Source organism: Bidens hawaiensis, unplaced genomic scaffold (assembly GCF_021521415.1).
Source record: "Bidens hawaiensis isolate Kalapana, Puna unplaced genomic scaffold, B.hawaiensis_p1.1 tig00021837_1, whole genome shotgun sequence".
Classification (NCBI taxonomy): Eukaryota; Viridiplantae; Streptophyta; class Magnoliopsida; order Asterales; family Asteraceae; genus Bidens; species Bidens hawaiensis.
The window spans coordinates 204535-228462 of NW_027493391.1; the positions used below are offsets into that span (position 1 = coordinate 204535).

General features: G+C 36.1%; 1 protein-coding gene across 1 annotated transcript; it reads right to left on the bottom strand.

The window, feature by feature from the left end:
- Nucleotides 1–19697: 19697 nt before the first annotated feature.
- LOC143564248 (uncharacterized) lies at nucleotides 19698–20292 on the bottom strand. The gene is made up of 2 exons (XM_077051583.1): nucleotides 20032–20292; nucleotides 19698–19970 (listed from the first exon to the last, which is right to left on the bottom strand). Exons 1-2 carry the CDS (start codon nucleotides 20290–20292, stop codon nucleotides 19698–19700), a joined length of 534 nt encoding a protein of 177 aa, XP_076907698.1.
- Nucleotides 20293–23928: the final 3636 nt, after the last annotated feature.

Below are 23928 nucleotides of genomic sequence, written 5' to 3' on the forward strand. Positions count from 1 at the left end.
GGATTGAACATCATTTCGAGCTTGCGGTCCGTTTGGGTGCTTAATTATATCAATATGGTCAAACGTTTAAGCATTGATCTTAGTCGATTACGAGACCATATGGCAGAGTATTAAATTAGCTGAAACTGTAAGGTCTTAGGCTTAGCTGGTATATAGCATTTTAAACTTATATTTCTGGTTACGTAGGCCTCTTTATCTCTAGATCAAGTGCAAGCTTGATAATAAACAAGATCATATATATCTCTGAAATTTCAATTTACATGATATTCAAGATCTGAAATAGAGAAATAAAATGAAAAACGAGTGCAACCCAACATACTCAACTAGCAAACGTCATTTCGATTGATAAAGCCAAATACGGAGTATAATACAATAACGTTCATGCTTATCTGTTCTATTACAAACTGAGAATAATTCTAACACCGTGCCCTATTACAATGATTCTAACCACAACCCAAAACGAACAAATGAACAAACTATTTATAAACAGGGGATGCCGTCAATAAGAAGTGACACTAGGAAGTGTAGCTCGCTGTTATTGTCTCTGTCAACAATAATACCTCAAAACGTGTTATATTCTTCTCATTTTAGATCTTGTCTTTATAGTATATTATGATCCTATAGTTTATTTAGCTGGTAGATGCTAACAGTGTTTGTTAGCCACTTTCTATTTTGTTTGGTTGATGTAAGTAGGGTTGTTCATCAGGGTGAGTGATACGTGCCGAACACATCAACAACCAATTATCCACGTTCAAGAAGCCACATTTTGTTTTATTGATATTTATGTTTGCATTCAAGTTGCATGTTTCCCTTTAAGTTGGTGTAGTGGGTTAGTTGCATATTAGTCCATGTTCTCATCAGTTATTGTACATGCATGTTTATCTCTTCAAGTTTGTAAGCCTATATAAGACCTTGTTATGTTTAATGTTAAGAAGAAAATTAGTAAAGTTATGTCTTGTTCTCTCTATTTTTTTGAAGTCTAACCCGTTCAAAGAGTCACTATCTTGGGAGATCGATTAGCCATCTCGAATTGGCTTCTACCAGTGAGATTAGGCTCAATCGTGTTAGTTAAGTTTGTCTTGGATTTGAAACTGAACTGAATGTTGTAGTAGAGCTTGGCTCAATTAAAAAAAATTAGTAAATACGTAACAGCTTCAATCATTGGACGGCTGTCGGCCAAGATGTGCTGTTCTTCTTGATCGGTTGACTTCTTGTAGAGTGTTAATAGTATTAATTAACAACGTTGTAATCACATTGGATGGATGGTTGTTGAGTATTAATTAACAACAGTGATACGTCACGTTGGATGGTTGGGAGTGCCCGATTTATTCAATACTTTTAATATTGAAAAGATGTGGAACAACTAGACGTTGACCTTGATGGAGTAAATAGTCATGGGACTTGGTAAATACTATAAACTAGTGTGTTATTGGTGCGTGCTCGGATCATTTACATACCCGTCTTATTATACTAAAATATTAACCTATTAACACTTGAAAACAGTAACGATACTCATATAACTTATAATAAAAAAAATAACATATTAAAAAGGTCTTAATGGTCACGACATTGATTTTCCCGCATGCATTGCGTCGAGAATTGGTTGATAAAACTTGGGCGTTGCAACCGAAAGTTGACGCGAATTCAATTGATATTGGTTGCGTTCGTTTCATTACTCAAACTAAACCTAAAAAATAAATTCGTCAAATTAACATATTTAAAATAAAAAAAACCGAAATAAGTAGCGGCACTGTATAACATATAATATAAAGAAAACTTAAATTATTTAAAAATTTGTTTATTAGGTCGTGAAAACCTTGGCTTGGTAAAACCAGAGTGTTGTAGCTGTTAGTCGACACACATTAGGCGGTATGTCGGTATCGGTTACAACATATTAAAAGATTAACATATTAAAAAAATTAATACAACGCTTATTCGGTCGGTAAAACCCTAGCATTGGTAAACCCGATCGTATCGATTAGGTTTTATACGATACAAATAATGCTGTTAAAACTCAAGCGCTAAAACCTAAAAAATAAAATCGTAAACTAACATATAAAAGGATTAACATATAAACAAATAAAATATTAAAACAACGTTTATTTAATATGTAAAATCCGGACGTTGGTAAAACCTTAGCGTTGTCGATCCCGGGCTTGGCAGCGGTGAGTTAGCAAAACACGGGCGTTGATAAAACCTGAGCTTTGTGTAACACCCGACCTTGGGCGAAATATGCTGGGGCGGTACTTACAAATTACTAATAAGCTCGTAACACTATTAAAGTGACAATAAGAATATTTATTTTATTTCATAATGATGCAAGCACACATTGGTTTGAATCAAATAACAATGCATCACAATATAAGGATAACTACTTATTTAAGTAATTCTAAAGGTCCATTCTAGTTATCTTCGTTGCCTAGCACTTCATCAATCAACCTGCAGTGCGTTAAAAATAATATACTTTGTCAACACATATTTTGATGAGATTTCATAAGTTTAGTATATAGATATTACAAAAAGTATGTCATAATGTAATACATTCAATCATAAAGTATATGAAAAACAACTAAAAACGCCCCACTCGCCGACCAAAGTCGCGGAATTAGGGGAATGATAACCACCATCCATTTCAACCGAAGTTGAAAAATAGGTGGCGCATGCCACTTCGATGTTTGATGTATCAACCATAAAGCGATAAACACATTGCACATTGTTCACGTATGGTCATCATAAACAATATGAAAGAAATATCATTAACAAGCATGACATAATTGCAAAGCGGTTTGCAAACAAAGAAAATGAAATAACGAGAAAACATGTGACGCGCTACACCCCAAATAATTGTAAAGAATTAGAAAGGGGGTTATGAAACTCACTTGATTGGTGAGCGAAAGGATTGGATATATATTGGTGTGACTTGATCAATCCTAACAATAAAGTCTTAACCCAAAGTTTAGAAATGTGTTTTAGGATAAGAATGAGGAATACTAAAACCACTTGAACAAACGATAACATAAAAACAAGGAAAATATCAAAAAAGAATATGGAATAACAAATCAGTTTTTGGACGACAAACATTTTTTTTTTTGGATTTTAAAATATCAAAAAAATTTATTAAAAATCAAGACCTTCCGGTCCTACTAAATTAGGATGTTTTGAACAACATTTATTTAGAAAAGTTTAACAAATTCAGACCTTAATTAGGCCAAAATAGCCGTTTAAATCGGAGAGTATGAATTTGCGCACTGTTCTATAATATCCATTGTGAATTTATAAAAATGAATTCAAATGTGTAAAAATAATTGTTAGAACCGTATTTCAATGAAGTTTATCATAGAATACGGTCTTGCACTTTTTTAGTTTATTAGGAACAAGATATGGCCCTTTATTTGCTGGCCAAATCTAATATCAAAACTGAAACATTATTAGAAGCAATGTTTTGACAATTTTAAAAAGGATTTTGATGAAATAAAATTATGGAATTTTAGTATATGATGATCTAATATTTATGACCATATATCATCAATAATCTTGGGTCCTTCGAACAAAATATAACAATTCAAAACAGAAAAATAAAGATCTTGCGTTCTTTGTCTCATCAACCCTATATACCATGGTGTATGGATTATGTGGATTCATACACATGATTACCTTATGATCATATAACCATTTGATTCAATTAATAAAAAAGGAAAATTGGTTTTAAATAATCCAAACTATGCCCTATTGGTAAATATCAGTCCCAACTTTACACTTGCCTGCCGGCAGTATCAACTATTTGTGTATTTGTTTTTAACGGGTCGCGACTAACGGATGTTAACTCCATTAGTCTTTGTCTGACGTGGCCATCCCAGCTGTCAAAACTCATCCTACATGGAACGATACGTGGCGGCTGACTGTGTATTTAAGGTTTATGTATTAAATTAAATATAAGTATTCTTTGCACACCACACCATTCACAACACACAAAACACACACTGCCGTCAAACACCGCCGGCAACCGCCACCGCCGCCATAACCACCGCCGTCACCGTCGCCGGCGACGTCACAATGTCACTGAAACAACTTCCTCATCTCTTATTATTCTTCTTCTGTTTTACAAGTTAGTTAGATATGGTATTATGCTTGTTAATTTGATTAACATTTGATTAATTGTGATGTTTTAATTGATTAGTTTTCACCCACCAAATCCATCCAATTTCACTCCAATTTCAATCAGTTCATCTTCAAATTCATCAAAATTAACACTCACCCAGAACCAATTCAAACCCCCTGATTCCAAAAACCCCAAAGCCCCCAATTTTCACCCACCAAATCGATCCAGTTTATCCGATTTCAATGTATCAACAACCAGGAAACTGGAGTCGATCCGAAGACAAGCTATTCGAAGAGGTGTTGGTGATGTACCTGGACGACGTCATCGGGCGGTGGCAGAAGTTCGCCGGAGCAGTTCCCGGAAAGACGCCGGAGCAAGTCAGAGCTCATTACGAGGTCTTGGTGCATGATTTGGTCCAGATTGATTCGGGTCAGGTTGAGTAACAGAGTTATGTCGATGATGATGGTGATGGTGAAGAGTCGATGGTGAGGGTGGGTGGTGTTGGTGGTGGCCGATTGTGAGAGAGAGAGAGAGAGATAAAAGAATACTTATATTAATTTTATACATACACATAAATACACAGTCAGCCGCCACGTATCGTTCCACGTAGGATGAGTTTTGACAGCTAGGATGGCCACGTCAGACAAAGACTAACGGAGTTAACATCCGTTAGTCGCGTCCCGATGAAAACAAATACACAAATAGTTGATACTGCCAGTAGGCAAGTGTAAAGTTGAGACTGATATTTACCAATAGGGCATAGTTTGGATTATTTAAAACCAATTTTCCATAAAAAAAAACTTGGAAGAAAAGAATATAAGATGATGCTACCTTTTACATAACTATTACATTCTAAACCTTATGATGAAAAACATAAAATGAAGATGGCTCTTGGATAATTTGTCTTGAAAGGAAAAGAGGTAGAATTCTTTGACTCTTAAAGTTAGCAAAGAAATCTAAAAGGGAAAATAGTGAAGGTAGTCTCTTATTATACAAGAACTGAGAGATGTGAACTAAATTTTTTTTACTGCAAGACTTAATTAGTGCAATGAGTTATTGACCAAGTTTTAAAAAGAGCGGGAAGATACTTTTTAAAAAGAGCGGGAAGATACTTTTTATCTTTATTAAAAAAAAATAATTTTAAGTAGGAAAAAAATGACATATTTAAATTAAAAGATGCACTTAAGTTATTCATAAATGATGTTACTTATGTTACATTTAAACAAGGAAAAATAGTAAGTATAATGTATGGTTGTCATAAAGTTTATTTTTATAACTAGCAAGATTCCCGGCGTGTTGCGTCGGGTTAATGTTAACGACAACGGTACTCATACAACGTATCAAATCGTGCAATGTGTCTGCGAGTCAAGGTGAATTCAATTGGTGTCGGGTTACAAAACAAGTTGTGTAATAACACACCCGCCCTCGCCCCCCCTCCCAAAAAAAAGATTTGTTAACGCAAAAAAACAACAAATTAACATAACAAAACACGTGCTGCGGTTTCGAACCTATGACACTTCGGTTGGTATCTGGTTACGACGCCAAAAATAAAGCAAATCATCAATTCGTCCACACCCAAATACGACAATTTAACATATTTTAAAATATAAATAAATATGCGTGTTGCAGTTGCGAACTGATATTATGGAATCGAGGGACAAAAAAAGTGATAATACCCCGCTCCATGAGTTTGCGAAATAACGCTAATTCAATCAGAATTTAAGTTGTCAGGACTAAATCGTACATAGAAAACCATGTGTTAGGGGTGGTGAACCGATACGAGTTCGATTGGTATCAGGATACGACACCGAAATTAAAGCAATAAGTTAATTCTTCTGCACTTAAAATACAACAAATTAACATATTTACATAAAAAAGACTGTGTAGAAAACAAAAAATATACGCGCATTGAGGTTGTGACCTGACGTGAATTCGTCCAGAATAGATGAACTAACAAAAATTTGCGGGAAAAAAAAACCTTTGGTTGCGGCCACGAGCTGACGTGAATTTAGCCGGAATCATTTGACGGTAACGGTAAAAAAAACTGTATTTTACGACAGCGAACCAACACGAATTTAAAAACGAAAAACAAATTAAAAGGCCGACCAACCACGTCGGGGTAGGTTGGTAAATCCCGGACGGTGGTAAAACTCAAGCGTTGAGGCTGTAAGTCGATGTGAATTAGGTTGGTTCCGGTTACGTGCGTTATGGTACCAGAACTATAACTAAAAGTAAACAAAAAATATAAAAATCGAGGAGGACCAATGAGGTGTCGCCGGTTGGTAAAACTCGAGCATTGGTAAAACCCAATTGTTCTCGATCCGGGCAATGAGGCGTCGAGTTTACGCAAATTTGGTTGGTTTTCGTCACGTTTGTATCGATGCTTGAACTAAAACAAAACAAAACGATGCGAATTCGGTCGGTTTCCGTCGCATTCGTTACAAAATTGACATTTAATCAGTTTCGTTTTGTTTGTTACAGATCGGAACTAAAACAAAATAAAAATATGCCTTCACCAATAAGGTGCCGCTAGACTCTTATTTATATTAACATGCGGCACAAGTGACCCACTTATGTACTTGTGACACCAAAACTCTAATTTATGTAAATATGTAAACAAAAAACACATAACATAACTAAAATCAAAAAAGAAATTATGTTCAAAGAAAGATGCCACCATAGCCTCGAACCTGCATCCAATGATTTTCCTAATATTCCTAAACATTAACAAACATAGCTACAACCAACACATCAAGTTATCACAGTTAACTACACGATAAAATAATTTGCATAAAAATAAAACAAAACATATAAAGTATTCAATAAAATCTTTTGTGGCACTAAATTTCTTAGTTACACTATATAAATAATATGATATATATATAGGGAGAATATCTAATACACTAATACCTTAACGTACAATAGGTACGCGAAATCCGTTTTTCACGAAATCGATCCATGAAGTCACATCCAAACATCTCGGAATCGTCAATACATATCCAATTAATCATTGGTTCACCGAAAAAAACAGCTTTGAATGGTTAATCGATCAATTTTTCACGAAAACCGTTTTTGAGCGTTTTAGGTTTTTGGCTTAGCGTTTTAGGGTTTGGTTGAGCATTTAGTACTTTTGCTTTTGTTTTTTGCCTTTGAGTGTCTCGCATGTAACATTCATTATTTTTCAAACCTAAAATTTGACCCGTTTGAATTATTACTAGTCGGGCGTTTGTTATTTATTAAAATCAAGATGTATTATATTGGTTGGTCATTGCTCTTTTATTTAATTACACCACTCGTATTTGATTTGTTTATTTAATAAAATAGTAGGACTATCTAAGTTGTGCATTTTAACCCCCGTTGTTTAACATATCTAGCTTTTAAACAGTAACCATAAGTCTGGGACCAGTTATGCCAACTTACCAAACCCTCCTTCTTCTTCCCTGCTACTCATCGTCGAGCTTTACCCCCCATCTTTCTTGTTTCGTAATTAATGGCATTAGTCATACTAAACCATTTTTACAGCTAGAACATTAAAACTAAACCGCGGCTGCATCTACCCTAAACCTTTTTATAAACACGATGTAACATCACGGAAAATATCGAGCCAAAAATGTCAATTTCCAAAGTTAAGGGACCAATTCTGCCAATTTCCAAACTCCAGGGGCTTAAATAAAAAATCTGATTTCTTAACCCATCGCGCTACGCGATGGATCAAGAGAGACCCCATCGCGTATCGCGATGGAGGGACTGACACGCAGTGACACGTGTGCCACGTGGCACACAATGGCAACGTCTGCCGCCACGTGTCACCACGTGGCAACACGTTCGCCACGTGGTGCGGCGCCTGCCACGTGGCAGGTCTACTGGCTGACTGGCCAGGCCTACGTCGTGCTATGCGACAGGCTAGCCAAGGGACCCATCGCGTACCGCGATGGGATCCAAAATCAGCCCTATAAATAGAAACCACGGGATTCATTCCCATCACACTAAAATATCACATACTACTCTCTCTCTAACCTCTCTCTATACATTGGGAAGCGTGCCCTCAATCCACCTCAAAATCCGTGCCCCAATTCATCGTTTTCCGTGCTATACCTCTATATTCGTGCCACCTCCCGACGATGTTATAAGCGAGAAGATGTTTACATACCCCTTTTTTCATCTTTTATATTTTCGGGGTAGCATGTATACCTTATTCAATTTTACTCATGTTTTATTTCCACATTTATTCAAAACACAATTCAATATATGTTATTGTGTGATTGTTGCATGCTCTATGATTATGCTCTATGTGCTTAAATGTTTATTTTATGTTTGGTGGTTGGTATATCATTCTCATCTATTCTCATCTCGTATGATCATACATTTATCCAAGTACATTGATTTCGTATCAATAGGAACGAGTTCACATCTAGTTAATTGTTTACATTTTCATAAGATTTGTAATGCTCACCATTTACATATGAATTGTGAATTACCTATATATATATATACATATACAGGGAAATGATCAACAGAGAACTCCTTTAGAGAGAGAACTAAAGAACTCCTAATTATAGGGTTAGATTTGTAAATTGCCTCTAATAAAAAAACCCAGCATCGCTTCCCTGTTAGACGAATCGTCGGCCTCCATGTGCAAATTATTGACACAAACCATCTTTCTATAGAAATTAACACAACAAATCATGACAACTCGATTGTTCAAGACCCTAATGATCGATTATTTCAGTCGTTTAACATGTCAATTGCATGTATTTCTATTTGAATATTTTGTTTTCTAATTTATTACCTTAATCAATAAATTGATTGATAATCTGCTTGTTTTATGTATTAACTTGATAGTTCAATTGATTACTCGTGATTTACGACATGATTAGTAGACAATTGATTGTTAATTATGAGTTGGTTTGGAATTAGTATGACAGGGAACTTAATTTGACCTAATTTTTGGATAAGTTTTATGATGTGTAATACATGTATTACATACGTGCAATACTTACATTACACGCATGTATTAATAAATGGATTTAATAGATGAATTAGGTAAATGGACAAGATGTGTAATACATGTATTACGTACGTGCAATACAGAGTATTACACATGTGTAGTATTTACTTATATAGTAGGGGGTTCATTTGTTTCTTGCTATGTTGAAGTATATGTTAAATTTGGGTCTTGATTCTTCTTATTTAATTGATTAGTGCAATATGGGGTTTCAATTTTTATGGTTAATCGATCAACGTACGTTAATCAATTGTTTGAATAAGAATGACCTCCAACTGTTTGATGAAATGTCTCAATGAAAATTAGTTGAAAATCAACGAAATGAAGAGATGATTAATGATGATCTTAAACGAAAATTGCTGCAAGTTTGAACTTTGATTCTTGCTTCTGTTTTTTTTTGCTATGATTTGATTTTTAAATAAGTACTATGACAGTGATCAACTCATATTTTTAAGGGGATAAAGCCTAAAGGGAAGGAACGAGATTAGCATGACCACAAATATGGTAACAACATAAATATTTTTTATACATTTGATTACAAATTTAGGCGGGACCTGAAAAACTCGGGAACCCGTTGTCCTAGCCCAATACCTGCCTCGAAACCAAATTATAAGGGAGACACTACATGCCTAAGAACAAAATGTAATATTGCAGATTCGAGTTTTGGCATGGTTTGAGTTATTGGGTTTTTATGTCCAGCACTAATTATTGTCACCCCTATTATTAATATTACATATATGTATTAAGTATTACCGATGTGACATAACAAGTATTACACACATGTAATACAGGCTATTACATATATTTGTAATTGCTAATATTACATATACGTAATAATAATAAAAATTAGGATATGCAGTTTATTGACTATTCAAACTTTGTGTTATGCAGTTTGGAGCTGATTTAGATCATACAGTTGATATGTGGTTTGTTGGTTGTTGGTTGAGCTTTATAAGAGTAAAGTTTTTGTTCCCACGCACATGAAATTACCATCACCATCATCCTTTAGGCGACCCACTACACCACATTGCAAAGTCTACACCATCAAGTAATGAGAGTACACATAAATCAGGCGTTAATGCATGCATATTAACATGATGTAATAAGCAAGAAATAGATGAGGAGTAAATTATTTTGTTTAAATATTTATTCAAGGAAGATACATTGGGTTGTGAATGTTTTGGTCATTATTGTAGTATTAACATACTTAGTTTTGAATACAACGTGTTAGTAATGGTTCCAAAATTATTTGTCCGATATAGGAGTGTGCAACATGTACGATTTGGATCGGAATTAGACCATATACAAACGGGTCGGTCCGGGTTTGAAGCAGGTCTAAGGGACTAGTTGGGTGGTATGTTATAGACCACCAATCTGTAGCTAGTTGATTATCTAAACCACGTCTTAAGAGGGGTTTGTGGAACCGCTTTACACCATAACTGGTTTTTTGACAAACTATTTTTAGTGTATTTTTTATGCATAAATATGGTTTGTTTTGTGTACTCATTAAAAAGTTATATCATATATTTCCAAGTATTGTTTATTAGTTGTGAGAACCCATCAGCTACATATCCAAAAGTAGTACACCTGGTCACAAAAGTCCCATACTTTAACACGGTTGATGGTTGACTAACAATAGTATAGGTTATGTGTATGAATGTTGAATGGTTTGCATTAAATGGACCGCCAACCTGCTGCTACCATTCAAACTGGATGTATTAATGGTTTGCATGATAAAATTTGTGGAACCAGTTTATGTGCAAACTGTCTCTCAATATGAATGTGAATATATGCAATAGCAGTAAGAGTTTCATAGGTTTGAGGGTTCACGACCCAGCCTGTACTGTTTCCCGCTTAAATTGAATTTCTAAACCAGAACCCGACCGTATATGGAATGTAGGTTTGTAAACGGATTTGGTTGGTTAGGTACACGGGTTTGGCATGTGGGACCCGTGTAATACTCACCTCTGATAAACTTTAAATGAGATAAACTAAATATTATGAAGTACAAAGATACAATGCTTAGAAAATGTAAGTTAAATATACATTCCACATATGTAATACATATATAATGTTGGCATGAGGCTTTATAGTCCTCTTTCTGTTTTATTAATTGCTATTATTATTATTATTATTATTATTATTATTCAATAACACGCTTTCTTTTTCTTGGTCACTTCCTTGATGTCATATCTCCATCACCTGGTTACATATAAACTAAATAAATAGTTAGTGTTTATATGTAATACAATAGTACTGCAAATATGTAATATAGTAGTACTAGTGTAATACATATATGTAATACAACAGTACTACATATATGTAATACATAGTTAATACAAACATATAATAGTGCTTTAAAATTATATGTAATGGAAATATTATATATATGCAGTATACCTAAACAAATGTCGTATTAACATTATTATCATAATTTCCAGATACGGTGCGTATATGAATTACTAATTAATACGTGTGGCAACATTGACATTGTTAAGTTAAATAATGCGTATTACACATACACGGTATAACTAAACATATACAATTACACCATCATTATAACTTCAAACACTACATATATGAAATACAACTAAAATATGCATTAAAGTACATCATTTATGTACTACATAAATGTTATACATCAGCACTTCATATGTGCAGCATGTATGAAATATATCAGTATTGCAATGTAATAGTCTAAAACAATATACAGATATTTTAGCAAAATGTAGCTGCATTATTTATGAAGAAAAGTTAACACCACAGTGGATTATGACTCAAGTACCGATTATCAAATTTACTAAGTTCTAAACAAAATTTCTGCAAAAACAATCAAGCAAGCATGTGATTACCGAAACGAGTTCCTTTAGACATTTCATCGAACAGTTGGAGGGCATACCGAAACGAATGATAATATAAGCCTATATCGATCAACTAAGCCCAAAAAACAAAACAAAAAAAGTTTATTTACACATATGCATACTCAACATGTACAGTTACATTAACATTACTATGTTTAATACTACATATATGCAATATAACTAAAAATATGCAGTAAGAACATATACTATCGAGCATGATATTGGTGTAATATGACTAATCGTTGTTGATAATGCATTGAATTGACTAAAACGATCTGTTACCTGATATCCTTCTTCCTATTTATGCTTGATTACACATTAGATTGAACCAACTAAAACCTTATACACAGATGAAACAAAAAATAGATATTATCGAACATGGTATTGGTGTAATATGACTAATCGATGTTGATAACGAGTAAAACTGACTAATATGATCGGTTACCTGATATTTTTCTTTTGATTTATGTTGGATTTTGTATCTAATTGAAACAACAACTGATACCCTAAACATCGAAAAACCGAAAAGTATAGACTATCGAGCATTATATTGGTGTAATACGACTAATTGATGGTGATAATACCATTAATACGTAATGCGATCAGTTACCTGATATTAATCTTCAGATTTATGATTAATTTTGCATCAGATTGAACCAATTAACACACTAGCTGAAATAGACCAGCAATGTGAAGAGATGTGGGCTTGTGTTTTGGGCAGAGCGTAAACAATTGAGAGAGAGACATATTTGTAATAAATAAAAAAGAAATCAATGGTGGATCAAGAGAATATGTATTACTAATTTATTACACGCATGCATTGTTAATATGATTAGAAAATATGTATTTACCTGGATTGACATCTTCGTCGCTGACGTGTGTGAATATATATATAAAAATTTAAGTAAAAGTTCCACACAAATCGGGTTTTAAAATAGGTTTTCACCTACAACTAAACCACACACGAAAGGCAAGTGTACCTATCGTTTTTAATAAAGTGTCGGTAAGAACCGAGTATCAATCCATGGACACGGCAACTTTCTAGTACTAAATCTTTGTAAATGATCAACCGAACAAATAAATCTTGATTTGGATATTTAACTAATTAAACTAGAATACAATGAAAACAAAGCAAGTAAAAATACAAGAAAAACAATCAATCCAACAAACTACCTAGACAAGAATCCACTCTACTAACATGACAAAATAGCAATGATATGGCAAGACATCATGAATCTAAACATAAATACTAGATTTCAATAAAGCAACCTAATACTAGCAAATAATCATCATGATGGGTCTTCAATCAAGAGATAAACATAGACTAACTTGTTTGTCAAAACAACAAAGTCTCATAATCAAAGGAAAGCTAGCATGAACAACATTCGAACCACCTAAGATTACACTAAAGTAGCCAAATTCATGAAATTAATATAAACTTATGATACTTTAACTAGAAAGTCATCACCAAGTCAAGAATCATAACAACACTCATCAATTTTCCAATATTAAGTGTAGAGTTTCATACTCATCAATAATTATATAACCAAATTAATTTTTACTAGTCATTCCTAACTTAGTAATGTAAACAAAGATTTCATGAACATTCAAAGTTTACAAACAAACATCTAGAACATAGTTTTCCAACATGAATGCCTAAACATTTGCAAAACTAACAAGGTTATGTAACATAACAAGCATGAACACCATCAATATCAACTTATAAATTCAACCATATTCTTGAAAGAAAACCATTTTACCAACATCATGCATAGATAATATATCACATTAATAAGAGTTTCAACATTGTCTAGATAGCAAAAATAATTAGCCCATAAGGCTTAATACAACTACAATCAAACTATAAATAAGCTTACAAAACATGTTCAAGAACAAAGGAATGCAAAATAAGATCAAGCAAGGATTGAAGGATGGAATGATGGATCTTGTGTTGGTGGAAGCTTCCAAGAATCCCCAAAAATTGTTGGGCTTGGTTGGGAGAGAATCCCCAAGAGTCCACACATCAAAATGAAGTGAAAAAAAGTGTTTATAAGCTTCTGGTCAAAGTGCATGGTCATGCACAAAAAGCGCATGGTCGTGCACTATTTTGGGTAAGTCAAACTTTCACTTTCGGCGGCTCAGAGTTGCAGGTTCCAAAAAAGTGCACGGTCATGCACAAAAAGTGCATGGTCGTGCATTTGCAGCACTGGCTAGTGCGCTTTCAAAGTTGATGTGTCTTGTTCTCGGCATCGGATAGTGCCCGGGCTCGTGCCCTCGGGAGTGCACGGTGGTGCACAAAAAGTGCATGATGGTGCAGTTTCACTTTTGGCACGACAGTAGATGTGCACGGGTTCCAATAAAGGTGCACCATCATGCACATAAAGTGCATGGTCATGCACTTTGGCACAGCAGTAGATGTGCACGGGTTCCAATAAAGGTGCACCATCATGTGGTCATGCACCTTGGCACGGTATCAGATGTGCACGGGTTCCGATAAAGGTGCACCATCATACCCATAAAGTGCATGATGGTGTAGTTGCTCAGCATGGCCGTACACTTCCTTAGCATGGTCATGCACCTGCTCTCTGCATGGTCATGCGCTTTCTTAGCACGGTCATGCACTTTTGGCAGATTCTTGATTTTTGTCCGAAAAACACCATCTTTTCATCGTTTCTTCGCCGGGCGGGCGCCCGGACCTGCAAATTCATAAATAACTCAAATAAGTACCGAATACAACGAACTTGCATGGAGTTTTACCAAAATAAGAGGATAATTTGATTCTAAAAGGTGTACACATTGTGTTACATCAGTCGCCTGTTGCCCTCCCCTGTTTCATGCCCTGTCGTCCTCCCCTGTTTCATGCCCAGTTTCCTTTCTTGCCCGCACATTTTCTTGCCTGTTTATTCAATAAAACAGTTATGTTATTATGTTTGCTCACGTATACAATACGTGTACTACATGTGTAGTGCACGTATGAATTATTCCGTTTCGTTCCTTTTGTCTTTCTTTGTAAGTTTTGAAACTGTCATCTTTTTCAAAGATAAAGCACAAAAACAGAGTATCATATGTTTGCTTCAATTATGTGTAATATATTAATGACTCATGTAATACACATGTATACGATCTATTATCAACATATTGTTACTTGATTTTCAGAGATAAAGCACGAAAAACAGAGTATAATGCGTATGTGGAGTGGTATACCCAAAATAATGTTTGATTCACAACCAAAAACGCACAATAATATCATACGTTTGCTTCGATTATGTGTAATATACTAATGACTCATGTAATACATATGTGCAATCACACGTATACAAGCTATTAACAACATATTGTTACTCGATTTTCAGAGAGTGAGCATGAAAAACAGAGTATAATGCGTATGTGTAGTGGTATACACAAAATAATGTTTGATTCACAACAAAAAACGCACAATAATATCATATGTTTTCTTCGATTATGTGTAATATACTAATTATTCATGTAATACATATGTGCAATCACACTTACACGAGCTATTAACAACATATTGTTACTCGATTTTCAAAGATAAAACACAAAAAACAGAGAATAATGCGTATGTGTAGTGGTATACACAAAATAATGTTTGATTTACAACCAAAACGCACAATAATATCACATGTTTTCTTCGATTATGTGTAATATACTAATGACTCATGTAATACATATGTGCAATTACATGTATACGAGCTATTAACAACATATTGTTACCCAATTTTGAGATATAAAGCACGAAAAACAGAGAACCGGCAATCAAATGATTACCTGGTAATGTTCTTCGGCTTCGATTATTTGTTCTTCACGTTTAATCGGCTGGATTTAATCGCGTTCGTCTGGTTTGAAGAAACCCTAGGTTAATGGGGGTTGGGATGAACGATGAATCTGTGTAAAATCTGGAGAGAGATAGGAGAGATAGAAAGCGATGGTTTTGAGTAGGTTTCGTTATATTTTGTTAATTCCTTAATTGCCCTTTCCTGATAAAAATGGGGTTTGTTATCAATTCTTCTTTTATTTTCAATTTTGATTAGGTGAAATCAATGGAAATAATAGAGTTCTTTAGTTCTCTCATTTAGAAGAGTTCTCTCTAGATCCTACCCCTACATATACATATATATATATATATATATATATATATCTCAACTAAAACTTACGTATTCTCACCAAAATTCGTGTTGACAAACTTTATTTTATACATGCTACAGGTACAAGTAGTGATATTATTCAAGATTGAAGATATTAGCAATACCTTAGGATATCTATCCAAAATACAAAAAGCATGATGTAATTGTTTCTTATTATTGAATTTGTGTACTTGCTTAATGTTAATGAAACTAAATAATTTTTGTCACTTTAATTAGTGTCTTTTGAGCTACTGTCCAATCATTACGTTATGCCCTGGCATGTTTCGCCGTCTTGGTCGGGGTGTGACAGATTGGTATCAAAGCCAGGTTATAAGATAGGTGGTTAGTTATAATGGCCTAGTAGCATGCCTAGGGTCCCTATACGTGATATGCATTTATGTGTTTGCCCCCTGAATTATATTATTGATTGCAGTAGCTTAAATATTATTTAATGATTTAATATTATTCTTGTACACATAAGCACACACTTATCCAAGGCTATGCCTCACTATCAAAATTATTTTTTTAAAACTGTAACATCACGTAAATTTCGGGCCAAAAATGTCAAGTTTCTAAAGTATAGGGATCAAATTTGCCAAAATCCAAACCCCAGGGACTAAATTGCAAAATCTGAAATTTTTGACCCATTGCGCTACGCGATGGATCAGAGGAGCACCCCATCGCGTACCGCGATGGGGTTGTCTGACACATGTGACACGCGTGCCACGTGGCATATGGTGGCAGCGTCTGCCGCCACGTGTCGCCACGTGGCTCGGCGCCTGCCACGTGGCAAGCCTAGTGGGTGACTGGCCATGCCTACATCGCGGTACGCGATGGGCCAGCCAAGGAACCCATCGCGTACCGCGATGGGATCCAAAAATCACTATAAATAGGGCAGCCACGGGTTCATTCCAAACACACCTCAAATACACACATTTACTCTCTCTCTAACTTTCTCTCACTACGTGCCACTAATCTACCTCGATAAACGTGCCCAAAAACCTCATTTTCCGTGCCCGTTACCTTGATTTCTGTGCCACTCCCGGACATCTCAAACAAGAAGGAAGTGCTGCCCGACGACCCGGTTAATTCCTCGAAGTGCGTGCCAAAAGTGACTCGAAAAGCGTGCCAAGTGAGGAGAAGGAATTTGAAAAGAAAAGAGTATTGATTGAGCGGCGTCGAAGTGCTACCCAAGTGTCAAGGGTATTCTAAGCCAAACAAGGTAAGCATAATGCCTGACCAAAATAATAATAAAATATTGAAGGCTTAATACCCGAGTCGATATTATTCTCGATAAACAAAGAAATATATAACAAAGAAAATAAAGAAAAGAAAAGAAGAAAGAAATATATATATATGAGTATATATATATAAAGATATAATTATTCTTTGTTATTGAATATATATTATTTAAAGTATAATGAATATACTTAAATAATAAAGAAAAGAAATACGTTTCTTAAAGAAGAAGAAACGTCGGGTTTTTTAAATATAAACTAAAGGTTTATAAATAATACTTTATAACTAAAGGTTTTAAAGTAAAAGAAATAATGAACTAAAGGTTCATCGAGATGATAAGACTAAAGGTCTTAAGCCGGATCGTGTATCCGACTAATAATGTTATACTCGTACAATAGGTGCGAGATAGCAAGAAGAGATCTACGGACGGTGTTGGAAGCCGATCCTATTGAAAAGGTGAATACGCCCCACTTTTACAAACTTGTTTTCAAACAAACAAACGTGTTATGTGTAAAACTTTACATGAGGCTTTGTGTCTCTAAAAACATTATAAATAAGGGTATGAGCCAACCCTCAGGCTATGGTCTACGTTTGTCTGGATCCTTACATATGTGGAATGCGGTGGGCACATCGCACCACGTTTGGTCACGACCTCTAGCCACGATGGGCCGGACCTAAGTTACGTCCGACTGGGGAATAGCCATGTGTATATTTATGGTACCTAAGTTATGTCATAAATGTTGCGGTCTTTCGTTGAGGTGACCTAATGCAGAGACTCGAGTTTATGATGATTGTTTTAACTTGATTATTCCTAAGCCAAGATGGGCCGAGACTTACGTTGTTTCGAGGGGTGATTAAGTAAAGAAAATATTTTTAGCGTCAGCATATTTACCAGCATTCGTTGCTGACGTATTTTATTAACATTTTGCAGGTAACCAAGGTTAGAGCTTGCAAGACGAAGAAGCTCAAGAATCCGATGGATCGGATAAAATTTGTGTAAATATAAAATATGGTGGTTTTGTAAAACATATAAACAAGTAAAACTAATCGAGACTTACGTCTCGACTTTTGTATTGTAAATATTTATATATATGATCCTTATGTTTTTATAAAGACTTCCACTATAACCCGTAACTCTGATTTATTTACAAACATGGTACCAACTATGGTTCACACTCCTAGGCCTAGACTGGGGGTGTGACAAAAACCCTAGGATGATTTTTTATCTGGAAATTCCTTAAGAAATCCCACCTTTTTACTCCCCTCTCCTTGAGGATGATTCGGGTGACGGATATGTAGTAAACTGTAAGAGGGACACACTTGTTCACCAAACCCTTGTCATCAAGGCTTGCGAGCCTAAGGAAGTGCGATGCGCATAAATCTAAATCAACCGCGAGACCTGGGTGCCCTCCTTGAGTGTTCGGTGAGGGTGTGGAACTTTTTAATCCAAAGCATTTCACACCACACGTACCCGAATCTACTACCCCTCATTGTATCAAACGTGGTCATGTGGCGATCACACCCTTAAAGCATAACTGAATTCACGGTGATACGTGGCTAAACTCGGTTTTTCCTTATGTAGTTTTAGTTGAAAGAATGAGTGGAAAAGCCATGGTGATACATGGATACCCCAACCATTCTTCTCAACGCCCTCCTCTCGATTTTAATAAATTTTAAATATGTTGTTGGAAAATTAAGCCATGGTGATACTTAGATATTTCAACAATGAGATTTTTGTTTTAAGTTTTTGATTTTGCTATGAATTATTATTTTATCAAATTATCAATTTCATCAATATTCTAAGTTAAAGTTAATAAAAATTTTATTTTGTATCATCATAAATTTTTACAAAACTCAAAATTTCACATAGTTATACAATTTTTTTTTCCAAAACATAATAAATTTTCACGTGTCGTCATTGTAGCATGTCTTCTTCCCGCCTTATCAACCGTAACCGTCGCACCGGCAACTCGGGCCACAGCATGTCATCCCGCATTGCTAGGGGAATCATGGATGCCCTCCCAACAATCATCTCTCAACTCCAAACCGTGAATGCCACTGCCACCCCCGTGAATCCAAACGCAACTACGTTCTCTCTCAAACAATTCAAAAGTGCTAACCCAGCCGAGTACTTTGGGCTCAAGGGTGCTACCGCCCTCCTCCAATGGTTTGAATACATGGAGAGTGTGTTTCTCCATTGTGCGTGTCCGGAGGAAAAGAAGACCACCTATGCGATTTTGAGTCTCAATATTAATAGTGCCCTTTCCATGAACTGCAAATTCCTTCTTGTCTCCAAGTTTGACCCCAATTTTAAAATTTTCATCCAGGTAGGTGAAGCAATCTTTGGCTCATGTCATGTGATTTGAAGCTCCTGAGTCCAAGAACCAAAATGTAGTTTCATTACCCGATGACTTTTCATTAGTGAGAGCCATAAATAGTCGTTCATCATCTTCTTGACTTTCATTTTCAGCTGATGTAGTAGCAGCAATCTCTTCATTGTACCAGCATTCTTTCTTATCATGCCCATATTTATTGCAGTATGAGCAGTGAGGAATTTTGGAATTAGGAGAGTTCTGACCTCTCCCACGCCCCCGCCCCTGAATGAGAGTCTTCCTCCTCCTCTGAAAATTGAGTTTTTGGTTATATCTGGCTCTTGCATGGTCTGCAATGCTTGGGCTTCACTTCCATTAGACTTCTCGGGAGTCCTGCTGTTAATCCTTTCTTGTTGGGACTGTAGGAACCCATTAATTTCACAGGTGTAATAGTAGCAAGATCATTGTTGATCTCAATTAATGGTACTACATAATCAAACTTTGTTGTGAGACTCCATAGTATCTTCTCCACGACAACTTGATCAGCAATGTTCTCACCAAAAGCCCTCATAAGACTGACTAAGGCCATAACTCTTCCAAAGTAATCACCCACAGCCTCTCCTTCTTTCATAAGGAGATTTTCAAAGTCCCTTCTAAGTCCTTGCAATTTTACAACTTAACTTGTGAGTCCCCTTGGAACTCCAGCTTCAGAATTTCCCATGTCTCCTTTGACAGTGGAAGCAACAGTAGTTGATCATGTACAGCTTGTTGAATAATAGCCATAGCATGAGCATCTTTCTTTTGAGCATTCTTGAGTTTGCCTTGATCTTTCTCAGTTTCATCGACACCATCTTGAACTAGGTCCCATAGATCACGATATCTAAGGATCGTCTTCATACGTATACTCCAATATTCATATCATTCTCCCTTAAACACGGGTATAGGCGTAGGTGCAGTGGATAGGGTGCTAGTATGATTGGCCATGAATTAGGGTTTTGAGAGAAGATGAATAAGAGAGGAAACAATTAATAACCGTGCTTTGATACCAATATGATGGAATCGGATTGATATAATGATTAATAACAAGAGAGAAAGGCAAAGGCTTGTTTATTTATGATTGCAAGAACATCTGAGATCTGAGATTGCAAAATAAATAGAGAGAAACATAAAGGCTAAAACCCTAATACTCAGATCACAACTGATAAGACCGAGTAATTAGGATTACTTATTCAAGCATACAACTTAAACTTAATAAAATAAAACACATGTGAAAATAGAACTGAACTCAGATAAAGCATGCATGCAGGGGTCATTTTTCATTAGCTTCTATTTCTTTCTCTTTTGCATGACGCAGACTTCCATCTCTTTGGATTTATTTTCTCCACTTTCATTAATAGATGAATTTTTTTTGTTCATACTATTGGGGCCTAAACCAAAACTCAATGCATTCAATAGTATCCACTTCTCCCTGCTAGCGCACGTGGGTCTTAGCAGCCACGTTTAAATCCAACTTCGATTGTTTTTCTTGGATTAATACATGCATGTTTCTTGTTCAGTTTCAACCACCAACACAATAGGCACTTCAACACCATCTTTTAGATTGTTAGCTCTCGCATTATGAGTATTGTGGGTAGCGCTGTGGTTGTTTTGTGTTTTTTAAACTCTAACTAGGAAAGGTAGCTGTAGAGGTAGGGTACCAAAAAGACCCAAATACCCTTAAGTACCACCCGCGGGTCATAGAGAATGCTCTTATAAGCCACCCGCGGTACAAACGGATCACCCGCATATCAAGATAGAGGAGGAACGTCCTCCTAATACGCGCGGAAGCATCCGGGCATCCTCAAAAGACGTCCGCGGGACAAGACATATGTCCGCATAAATAACTGGAGGACAGTGCCAGTAGGACAACTGTCACCATTCAAATACTTTCTAGAAGAAGGCTCATGATTCTTACTTGGGGAATACGTGACATACTAACCAATGAACAAAGGAAATCTGGCCAGGTTGTTATAACCGTGCACATGGCCAAGGTGTGATCCGCCCTATCAATTGGCGACACGTGTCCAGGTTGTTATGCTCCTGCACATGGGACGTATAGCCCAACCTATCACAAGAAGACATGTGTCCAGGCGGTTATCAAAGATCTTCTAGAAGAGGACAGCTGCCCCAATCATCTTCCATCATCCTTCGGCTATAAATACCTTGTTAAACGATATGAGGTATGTTGGTGCATGATGTCAGTAGTTCAGTATCAAGTGTCTGTAGTAGTGTTTGTTGGTTTGTATTGATGTTTAAGCGAACTTGTCTCACAAGTTCGCCTGTTATAAGCGAACTTGTGAACATGCGAAGTTATCAACAACTTCGCCTAGCCTGTTAGGCGAAGTTGTCGATAACTATATATTCTTGTTTACGGCTTATTTTGTAAAAAAAAAAAACGATTAAGGACGTGTAATTGGTGATTGAGATATCACGTGTTATTAGTTGTAATATAACGTGTCTTTTGCGTATTGTAACGTGTGTTTACTTGTGTTTAACGTATATCGCTTCTACGCTCGTATCGTCTTACGTAGGGATTCCGCACCTACGTAGAACGAGATATTTCCGTATAGATCCGGCTAGGAACCTACAATTGGTATCAGAGCGTTTGCTCGTGATTGTGTGGTTCGGGATTATCACACGGGTGTAGAAATCGTTCCGTTCGACTATTCGCGGGACGTGTTTACGTTGAAATACCGAGTTTTTGTGTCCTACTCACCTCCTACCATCAAACTCAACCCATTACACCTTCGAATACCTCGCAATACGTCAAAATCAAACCTGCAAAAACGTTGTTTTCATCAGGCGAAGTTGCCGCCACTGTATGTAGGGTTTAGGCGAAGATATAAGATTAAGCGAAGGTATCAATAACTTCGCCTACCTCACAAGTTCGCTTACCTTAAGCGAAGTTATCATCAAGCAAAGTTAATATCAGGCGAAGTTGGGAAGACAGCGAAGTTGTGTATTCAAGCGAAGTTACTCTTAAGCGAAGTTAAGAATAACTTCGACTACAGTACTGTTCAGAATAATAAATTATTTTTGGTTTCTTTGAATGTTCGTCTGTATTTGTTCCAAAGATGACTTCTATAAATATTACGGAACTGGTGAAAATGGAGGTGGAGGCAGGTTCAGCTACTAAGGCTTCGAAAATGCTTAAGGGTACCGATTTCGTGGCTTGGAAGGATCGTTTTGAACAATATGTTAAATATCAAGATGCTAAGATGTGGGTGTGCATTCAAGATGGATACATTCCACCAACGGCTTTGTTTGAGGGTCGTGAACAAATTAAGAAATACAATAAGATGGAAGAGGAAGAAAAGAAGATGTATGAAGCAGAAAGCAAAGCTCATGCTGCGATAACAATGGCTCTTCCGCAAGAGATACTTCACACCTTCAGGAAATACAAAACCGCCAGAGAGCTATGGGAAGCGCTTGAAAACCGATATGAAGGTAATGTGGGGATACGTGCATCCAAGATTAAGCTACTCAAAACCCAATTCTCGGTGTTCAAATATTTGAAGAATGAGTCACTTGATGATATCATCACAAGGTATTATCACTTGATGACCGAACTCAGAAACTATTCAATTGACTACAAAGAAGAAGAGATCATGGAAAAACTTCTTGATGCTCTCCCACCGAAATGGGAGATGTACACTGTCTTGATGAGAGAAGATAAAGAGTTTACAAACATCGACCTGGAAACAGCAGTCAATAAACTACGAACTTTTGAACTTAACATGGTTCGAAAAGAGACACCAACTGAACAGGTTCAGGATCTGGGAATGTATGGTGCGAAAGTTACTTCAAGTTCAAGTTCAAAGTCAGAATCATCTGCTTACTACTCAAAAGGAGACTCGAGCTCTAACTCAACTCAAGATGGTCATGTAACTCTCAACATGGATGGTGATGTTTGTTTCGTAGCTGGTGGAACAAATTCTTCTAAACCTCAAGCAACAACTGGTAGTTTTCCTCAAATGTTCCGAACAACAACTACTCTCAGATGCCCATGAGTGTTAAGTCTGCTGAACAGCAGTTTGCCCTCTATGCATCTTTCATTGCTTCTTACGAAAATTACATCAAAGGTAAAATTGTCTACCCTGCTACTTTAGATGAAGACTATGATCAGATCGATGTTGATGATCTGGAAGAGATGGATCTGCAGTGGCAGATGGCGATGATAGTAAGAAGAGTTAAAAGGTTTATGAAGAAGACTGGTAGAAAATTCGTT

Bases quoted from the DNA above. Each gene is read 5' to 3' on its own strand.
- LOC143564248 (XM_077051583.1), bottom strand. From the start codon at position 20,292: ATGAAAGAAGGAGAGGCTGTGGGTGATTACTTTGGAAGAGTTATGGCC. The intron at 19,971-20,031 runs GTGAAGCCCAAG...CTCAATTTTCAG, and splicing joins TCCCGAGAAGTCTAATGGAA to AGGAGGAGGAAGACTCTCAT.